The sequence below is a fragment of the Phalaenopsis equestris genome, unplaced genomic scaffold (assembly GCF_001263595.1).
Source record: "Phalaenopsis equestris unplaced genomic scaffold, ASM126359v1 Scaffold000094, whole genome shotgun sequence".
Classification (NCBI taxonomy): Eukaryota; Viridiplantae; Streptophyta; class Magnoliopsida; order Asparagales; family Orchidaceae; genus Phalaenopsis; species Phalaenopsis equestris.
Window position 1 is genome coordinate 868690 of NW_018164536.1, and position 9689 is coordinate 878378.

General features: G+C 37.8%; 1 protein-coding gene and 1 long non-coding RNA gene across 2 annotated transcripts; one reads left to right on the forward strand and one right to left on the reverse strand.

Annotated features, from left to right (window-relative positions):
• The first annotated feature begins 310 nt into the window (after window positions 1-310).
• LOC110020349 lies at window positions 311-5822 on the forward strand. The gene is made up of 4 exons (XR_002293516.1): window positions 311-534; window positions 604-664; window positions 4670-5381; window positions 5482-5822. It is a non-coding gene; the product is annotated as an uncharacterized LOC110020349 (long non-coding RNA).
• Window positions 5823-6432: 610 nt separating this feature from the next.
• On the reverse strand, window positions 6433-7727 carry LOC110020249 (sex determination protein tasselseed-2-like). Its single transcript, XM_020718279.1, has 2 exons — window positions 7533-7727; window positions 6433-7439 (listed from the first exon to the last, which is right to left on the reverse strand). Exons 1-2 carry the CDS (start codon window positions 7622-7624, stop codon window positions 6626-6628), a joined length of 906 nt encoding a protein of 301 aa, XP_020573938.1. The 5' UTR covers window positions 7625-7727; the 3' UTR covers window positions 6433-6625.
• Between the last annotated feature and the right edge of the window lie 1962 nt (window positions 7728-9689).

The following is a 9689-nucleotide window of genomic DNA, read 5'->3' on the forward strand; positions in this document are numbered from 1 at the left end:
TATATATATATAAATTGAAAAGTTAAATTCTTATTTTCTTCAGGATCAAATTTTTGGCACCGTTGTAAAATAAATAAATATAAGTAAAAACTATAATTAAAGTTATAACAATTGTTATAGTGTTCCGTATAGACAGTCGGATCACCCCCCTCCCACATACCCCCTTCGATCGAACTCTTCCCTTACCCTGGCTGCGTTCCTTCAGGACTTCGCTGCGCTCCGAGATCCATTGCCCCTTCCTGCAAACCAAAAATCTTCTCGTTAAATTTTTATTTTCTTCAGGATCAAATTTTTGACACCATTAGAAATATAAGTAAAAACTATAAACAGTCGGGATCACCCCCCTCCCACGTACCCGCTTCGATCGAACTCTTCCCTTACCCTGGCTGCGTCCCTTCAGGACTTCGCTGCGGTCCGAGATCCATTGCCCCCTCCTGCAAACCAAAAATCTTCCCCAGCCGTGTTTCTTCCTTCAGGACTTCGCTGCCCTCCCTCATCCTGCCCTAAGGTTCTTCTTCATCGGAGATCTTGCAGGTCTGCATATTCTTAATTTTTGTTTCTTCTCCATTTTATGGATAACAAACGACGATCCTCCCTCAACAGCTTCGACTCCTTCTTCCTCTCAAGTTCTTGACCTCCTTCGGTTTCTTCGGTGATCTCGCAGGTATATGATTTTGTTTTTTTTTGTTTATTCCATATTCTCAAAGGTTTTGAATCCTTCTTCCTCTCATATTCCTGGTCTAAGGTTGCTTTCCTCTTCACTTGTCTATCTCGTTCCTTGGGATCAAGCCTACAAAGTATTTTTCTATTTTTCTTCATTGCGTATTCAGCTTCTCTGGAAAAGGTTCAATATTTATGGAATATCAAGATAGTTTTTTATGAGTAATTGCTTCTCTGGCAAAGGTGTTTGTTTGAACTATAGGAAGTCAATTAAGGGATAGAAATGAGGATTATATCATGTGTGAATACCAAATGGATCTTATGGTTTTTGTTTTTGTATTTTTTTTTTTGGAATTTGTTCAATAGGTTAGCGTTCTCTTTATTATGACTTGTTTATGTTTTCTTATGAGAATTTTAACTTGCTCTTTATTTTGATTTGTTTATGTTGTTTAATAACTTGCTCTTTAAGAAGTAGTTATTGTTTTGATCATGTTAAAAATGTTTCATGCATATGTATGTCTATTACTATCTAAAAATGGTTGTGTATGTGAACCTTTTGTTTGTGCTCATGTGTAGCAATCCATACATAATGTTATATTTAGCAAATGGTTTTGAGTCAACTATGAAAAATTATATCCTACATTTTGAAGTGATCTTTTATTTTGTTGAAATTCAAATGATTTGTACTTAAGCAAGTTTTACTTCATTTGAGCACCATCATTATTACTAGAAATGGAAAATTTTTATTGAGCTATCGTTCAAATGAAAATTATTATTAATATTTGAGATTTGCTAAATATAAAATTATAGTTTGCAGCCAATTCTGTTATATTCTTATATGATTTGCATTTGATGTATTTTATGAACTTATTACGAGCTGTTTCTCATATTATTTGATTTATATCAACTCTGTCAAATTTTCTAAATTATGTTACTGTTCCTTCTCATTGTTTTGCTTTATTGTAATAATAGATAGACTAATAAATCTTAAGAGCTTGGTACACTGGCACTGTGGAAAAAAGTAATAAAATTAATATTCTGCGACCTTTTCTTTAATGAAATTTAATTGGGCAATAGATCAACCATCTTTTTCAATAAGGAAGAGTGACAAAATATTATTAAGAATTTTAGGGAATGTACGGGTAGGGAGTATGACAGACTGCAAATGAAAAACAAGTGAGATCAACTGAAGAAGGATTGAGAAATTTGGAAGGATTTGAAAACAACCTCAACAGATTTGGGTTGGGACCCAATCAAACATACCATTGATGCTCCAGAAGAGTGGTGGACAGAAACACTTGCAGTAAGAAATTTTTGAACCGATTTAATTTGAGTCATTTAACTTTTTTCATACTAATTGAAATGTTTGATGGCTTTTTTTTCGTAGGTGGTGGACGCAGCTAAAAAGTTCAAATTTTTTGGACTTGAACCCCATTTTGAGGAGAAATTAGATCGAATGTTTGGGGGGTGTTGTCGCAACAGGCAATTATGTCTGTGCTACAAGCAAGACAGGGTTTGGTGATACATAGGAAAATGTTGTTGTTAGCCTATCAGCTGATTAACTAGAATTCCACAGCCAAGAATTCTCAAAATCAAGTCAACCAACCGGTCTAAGCGCTCTAGTGTGGAGAGTGAGAAAGAGGGTCGAGCTGCCTCTATAAAAAAAAATAGATATCATACTTGTTCCGAAAGACGCAAAAGGTGTTTATCGATCTACTTGCGAAACTAACCCGATTCCATGGTCTCCATGGGTCATCCAGGACGACTGAATGTGAGGTCTTAGCGATTACTCTGTACATATTGTCACAAAATGAGTCAGTACGCAGTGCGATGGAACGATTCCAACACTCATCGGAGACGATAAGCAGATACTTCACTATGGGTTTGAGTGCTCTTGTCAATCTCTCCACAAAAGTCATAAAACCATCGGATTCATTTCTTCAGTATTAATAAGTTCATTTCTTTGTATTGATAGCAAGTGGGATGTTGGAACATGGATGCCATTTGATAACATAACTTTTTTTGTATTGCTAATTATGTAAGAAGTTTCTTTCTTCAGTTTTATGTTGCATAACTACACATTTTTAGTTCTTCTTTTCACAATGAATTCTATCATGCATCTGGAATAAAGGAAAGATTTGGGTGATGTTTCTTAAAAAAAAGAATTCCTTTTACCCAAACATACCTCAATGATTTGGGTGTATCTATCAAAAAACTCTATTTAGAGCACATCAACACATGACATGAAAATATGGTTACATTATCTTTCTATTGCTAGAGCATAAATATGGTGAGACACTTTAGGATGGCTTAATATTTTAAGCAACCCTTGTTGCCATTACCATTTTTACCATTGTTGGCATTGTGCCAAGAATTTGGACTTAGAAGATTGTAAAATCTTACATAAAAGAGCCTGCTGTAGTTCTTTCATTCTTTAATTTTGTTTGGAAATAGTCATGATTGGAGGCTTGGAGCTGGGGAAAACTGCAACTGTTTTGGAAATATTCACTTTTCTGTTGTTATTTGATATGTACCATGCTATCAAATGGATTTACATATGTTATGCTTTGATATGGTGATCAATTTGATTGTCCTTGAAAGCAATCTCTTCTCTATGGAGTTGTTGTTCCGTGGATCAATACATATGCAAGGTGATCAATTTAAACCTTTTTGTACATATGCAAGGTGGCATGTGTGTAAAAATTTAAGTTTAGGCGGTAGATACGTGAATAACAGATCTTCATCACCCCTGAATATTATAAGGGGGCATGTGATAGATAACTTCCTTGGTTGGACTCCTTCCCACTGTTGCCAAATGCCATACGTTGGATGGTTTGGAGTCCCAACAGCTGGTTGCTATTATGTTCACCTACTGATGCTAATTATGTGGGATGACGAGTATCTTTTTTACAAAAGCATGGGTTGAAATCCCATCTATTGCCTTTGCTGGTCCCTACTATATATATATTGCAAACTTCGGTTAACGGTATGCTACAGGAAGACTTCTGTTGGTTGGAACCTTTTATATATCATTCCGTTGTTCCTGGAAGGGTTGTTTCATTTCATAGATGCAATGTAGTTTAGAGAGATGTGTTTCCCCACATTAAAACTTTGTTTTTTGCCTTCTACCTTCCTGACTGAATTAAATGAGGGCTGGGATGTTTGGATCTGCAGACTAGAGCCTTTAGTGCATATTGAGGCATATTTTTTCTTTTGTGGATAAAATTTGTGCTTCCTATTTCGGTTTTCCCATATGAGGATGCAATTTTGTGTTTTGATTAGGTGGGCTGTACGTGGTGACTGGAATGGTTTGTGATATAGTGAGCGCTTTATGTGTTGGTCACGGGGGCTGTGCTCTATCCTGATAAATATTTACATTCTATTTTGTACCCAGTTGAAATCTTATCACTTGTTCTTTGGTGGGAGCAACACAAGATTTTGATAATTTTGAATTTTTTTTTGCTCAGTATAATCATTTTTGATGATCTTATTTATGGGGATTAATGTTATGAGTTGTTCCCCTCAGCTGTTGAAACTTTTGCAGCCTGAACTGGGGCTTTTACTTATGGGGATTTATGTAATGAGTATTTATATGGGTATTTGAGAATGGAAGCAATAAGAACAAAAGGTGTGGCAGAGGCTTTCTTTGAATCTGATCAACAAAAATAGCAACAGAAGCCTTCTGATTAACGATAGGCTTGTCTTCCTCTTCGAAAATACACTGCACTTTCATCTTCGATAGGTAAGGATGTTGGAAGTTGTTAGTCCCTTTGATCTCTCCGGCATCCACTCAACAATCAATTTAGGTAACTCAGGTGTATTAATTGGTAAGGTTGAGAATTCTAAATTTGCATGTTTCCATTTTATTTTAGATGAGAGTACTCAATAATCATACTGCTCAGCTGAAAGAAGTACTTTTTCTATTTCATTAATAACCTCAATTTTCATATGTTGAATAATTTTTTTTTTTTCAATTTTATTGTTATTTACCAATTTCAATGATTTTTAGTTGGAGGGTCTGACATTGGCCATGCATAAGAACAAAGAAGGCATTGGCCATCCTGGTTGAAAGTTACTGTTACATATGATCTAGATCTTACAGGTCCAAGATCAATTATGAAGTGCATTGGAGATATGCAAGTTCCCTGTTCTCTTTTCCTGTATTTGTGTTCTCTATGGTGCTTCTTATGCTTCCTCCTTATGGGGATTGGCTAAATAGCAAGATACTCAATAATCTAAATATCGGAATGCTGGTGAGATTGTTCTTTTCTTCTCCTGTGTGATTTTCTTCTCCTGTGCAGTTTGCAGTAAATGGTTAATCTGAGTCTCCAATCTGTTTTGATTTCTTTTGCTTTTTCTAAGTAAAAAGGGTGAAAAGAATCCCTGATTTGCGCTTGGGATAAGTTCTGTCATGAAGTATACAATAGTGTAAATTTCCTAGACTATTTTAGTATGGTCTCAAATAACCCTCTTGGGTTTGAGTGATTCATATGCCTATGTTGCAAGATGATGGTGGATTAAAGTCGAATGACATGTATTAATGCATTATTGATGGTTTACTCTGCAAATAAAACACATCAATATTGATGCTTTACTCTGCTTTTACTTCTATAGATTTATATCACTTGAAATTCTTTTTTTTTTATATTTGGAGGAATGTCTAAGGCAGCTGATGAGCTCTTTCTATTATATAAACTGAGGTGGAGTCCACATATTCTCTGGTGAACATGTCAATCAACTTGATAGTCTCAACGCCAATATTTTTCAGATATTTTTAAGCTTAAAATAATTGACTAATGGATTGTATTTCGCTTCTTTCAGGAAATATGAGCTTCAGGAACTCAGGGGCATCCTGTAGAATACTATGCTACTACGGACTAGAGACTTCCTTTCTGAGGTCACGACAGACCCATAACTACAGTCGATACTTTTATAGATTCCCCCGGAGACTCGCAGAATAGTGTGATTTTTTCCTTTGGGCTGATGGTCAGGTGGATTCCATTGCTGGAAGTGATCACGAATTGATAACATTATTGGAAGACAGTTTAGGAGGAGACATCCATCGCCTTCGTGTTAAAGACAATATCATTATTACTATACTTGTAATTTTATTAATTTTTTTTTTCATAGAACTTTTGATACTCACTATTAAGTGAGTGGTGTATTCGTACTATTGTTATGTTTTGACACGAATTACTTCTAAATTATCAAATTTGTCGCTGTCATTGTTCTGTTTTATATAGTTTTACTAAATAGAGGCAGAATGATCATTTTTCTAGAAACAGTTGCCCCACAGTTATGCTCACACAACTGCATCAAACATGCTGCCAGCTTCCCTGCAGCAGCTTCCACACAGTAGTTTTCTGGGACAGTGCAACTACAGCTGAAAAGCTGTGCCAAACAGAGCCTTAGTGACAACCTTTTCAATTGACACTGTTAGATCGGCATCATGTAATCTTTTTTTGATGCATTTTTAGATCTTGCTTCCATTCTGGCTCTTTCATTCATTCTGTAGAGCAGATTGCAAGTTGTGAATTTTTTTTTTATGGATCAAAATCGTTGATAACGTACTCATTATTCTCTTCCCCTTCATATTTTATTTCAAATATAATTTATGCCTTTTTAATCATTTTTTTTTAAAAATATAGCCATCAGCCCTCAAATTACCAAAAGAACACAAAATTCTAAAAATCAACGGACAGTTCGTACTTCCTAAATTGAAATTTGAGGCGTTCAAGCACCTTGATTGACTGATCATACAACATGAGCAAATTTAATCATAAAGCATATGCCTTCATCAACAAGAAGGTTAAGATTTCAACTCGCAAGATTTGACTAAGTTCATAATTCTAGAACATATTGAAATGACTGTTTCCGGGCTATTATCCGGATATTCATCCACAACCAATATTTTTCGTTACACACAGGTTTTCACTCACGATTTTCCGACAGACCAAGCTCCGTCCTACAAACCAATAAGGTTTGTAGAGGTGGTGACGCCGCCATCAACAACAAGGTTATGCCCGCTCACATACTTGGACTCATCGCTGGCAAGATAGAGCACCGCTTCTGCTACATCCCAAGCCTTCAGCGTCGTGCCCTTGAGATTCGCCAACCTGTTCACAAACTCCTCCATCTTCTCCACCTCCTCCTTCCCCACCACGCCCTTCCCCTCTTCCCTTTCCTCCCTCCACGCGTTCACCAGCATAGGCGTCGCCACCCCGAACGGTGAAACGCAGTTCACCCGCACCCCGCTCGCCCCCAGCTCGCACGCCGCGTTCTTGCTGAGCCCTACCACCGCGTGCTTCGACGCCGTGTACGCATGTGGCCCGAGCCCCCCCGTCACCCCTGCAACGCTTGCCATCGAGATGATGCAGCCAGACCGGCGTGGCCCCATGACCCGCGCAGCGTGCTTCATTCCGAGCGCCGCACCGCGCACGTTGACTCTCATGACGCGGTCGAACTCCTCCGCGTCGAGCTCGGTGATGCTCTTACGAGTGCCGGACTGCCGGCCGAGTACGCCAGCGATGTTGCAGAGAATGTCGAGGCGGCCGTGGCGAGCGAGGGTGTGGTTGACGGCGGACTCGATGTCGGACTCGAGTGTGACGTCGCAGTGTATGAAGGTGGCGGAGGGGAAGAGTGAGTCGGCGAGGGATTGTCCAGCGGTGTTGTTGATGTCAGCGATTACTACTTTGGCGCCGTGTCGGACGAAGAGGCGGACAGTAGCTTCGCCGATGCCTCCGGCTCCGCCGGTGATTAATGCGACCTTTCTTTCAAGCCTGTTGAGAGATTGAATTAAAGTTTGGTCAAAATTTAATTTTCTTAGTTATTAATTTGAGAGTTTTGGTCGGTTAGGAGGGCAAATTGATAACCTTTTGTGTATGTGCGTGCCGCTGTCGATGCCAATGGCCTGCACGCCTTCGGGACAAAGAATAACATCAGGAATCAGCTCAACGAGTGTCATGGAAGGGACAAGTAAGAAAGACAGACCGGGAGGTGTCCGGCAAGCAAGGTGGGTTTAAACTTATTATAAGGCTGGAGCCCGTCCATAATGAATCTCTTGTATAGCAAAATTGTGTACCACTATTGTTATAGAAAGAATCTGCAGCCATGATGACTTTTCAATTGAGTTGAATCCAGAAATTTTACTTATTTATTTATTTTTTAAATTTTAAGGGTAAAATTAATGTTAAGATATTTTTTAGAATAAGGAGGGTAACGCTAAATATATTCAGTGATATATAAATAAATATTATTGAAAGTGAGTTAAAAAGAAGATCAAATGGCGATAATTATAAATAAAAAAAACTTATGGATCTATTTAAAACAACAAACAGAAACAAGAAGAATAAAAAAAAAAAAAAAAAAAAAAAAAAAAAACTATCCAATCTGACGCTAATATGGGGATAATTGCCGCTAAACTTGATTTGTGAAGATTTATGTTGGAAATGGGATCCACACATAAACTGGGTCAGTAATGCAATTAGTGTCAAACATGTCCCACACAAACATCATGCCTTGGCCGTAGCGTTTGTTAGTATCGCTATTAACAAACTTCAATGTGGTCCACTTCAACAATAACTTTTAACGCCATAATTTACGTTGAAATGCTGCAAAAGCAAACTAGTGTGATATTTGCGTTGGTGCAGTCTGTCGAAAATGTATGTTAGTTTCAGAATGAATATATCTAATAAAGTAAAAAAACAATAGTAGTTCTTAGCCTGGGAATTTCCGAAACAAGTTCTACTATAAAAGAATAATCAGATTTTCATAAACGGCACACAACAAAATATCTAAATGAATATTGAACTTATTATGATGGTAAATTTAAATTATGAGTCTCCTCTCATACCATATATACCTGTCTTGAGGTGTCCACCCTTGGAGGGGTGGAAGTCGAGGGGCCTAGCTCATCGGCGAAGAGAGTTGGTAACTGAGTGACAGTTGGTGTTGGCATGGAGTTGGTTCCTGAGGGGGAGCTAATGTGGGAGGGGTAGTAGTGGGAGAGGTTGGTGGTCAGAAAAGAGTAACAAGACTGATCAAAGCAGTGATACAATGTACGGGAGTGGTTGTAGTGGAAGTGGTGCTGCTAATCAACACAAATCTTGTGATTTGTTTGTCAGAGCGAGTAACTAGCTTCTTCATCCTCTTGTAAGTACTCGTTATAGTGCCCTGAGGAAGAGGTTGCTGAGGTGGCTGACCAAAGGAAAATATGTTGAAATTTTCATACTTATTTTATACTGTTTTTGATGATATTGCACTTTAAAGAAATGTATTTTTGATGTTTTGTTGCAGGAATGATGAATTAGGGTTATTGGGGCAAAAAGATACAAAAATGAGCGAATTTGGAGCGAAAATGACCAAAATGTGAAGAATTGAACTAGGGCGCTGACGGCGAGATTTTCCCGAGACTCCTGAATTAATTCACTTAGAAGGCCCGCCGACGGCGCCCTCGAGGCTGTCGATGGCGAGATCGACGGTTATGTCCAATTAGACATTGAATAAGGACGAATTTTGAAGGGGTGCTTAGGCAACTCTTGGGAAAGCACATCCACATCTTTAAAGAGAAGACTTTAGCCGAAAATAGAGAGGGAGACTCAAAATTGAAGTGTAAGAAAAAGAGTAGAGAGTCTAAATTGTGAGGAATTCTTCGAGAGATTGTAAGAGTGGAGGGAAAGTGAGAGATTTTTTCCTCCTTATCGCTTCGAAGAGGAATTCTATGTGCTGTAAAGAAAGGAAGAGATTCAGAGGAACTTCGAGAAGTTTTCTTGGGGAGAAATTAGAGATAAGTTTATTTACTTGTTGTAGTTTGTATGACTTTGATTTTATATATGAATTCCGAGTTTTGTTGTTTTTTCCCCATGAGATCTGAGTAGTTTTCTGTCTTTCTCCTTATCTTGAGATTTGTGAAATGGTGAGTTGAATTGGTGAAGCCATGAAATTATTTAAGAAATTGTGATGTTCTTTTCACTTCGATCTTAATTTACTTTCAATCTGGCCAATTGATTTGTTAAAATATGTTGAGTTTT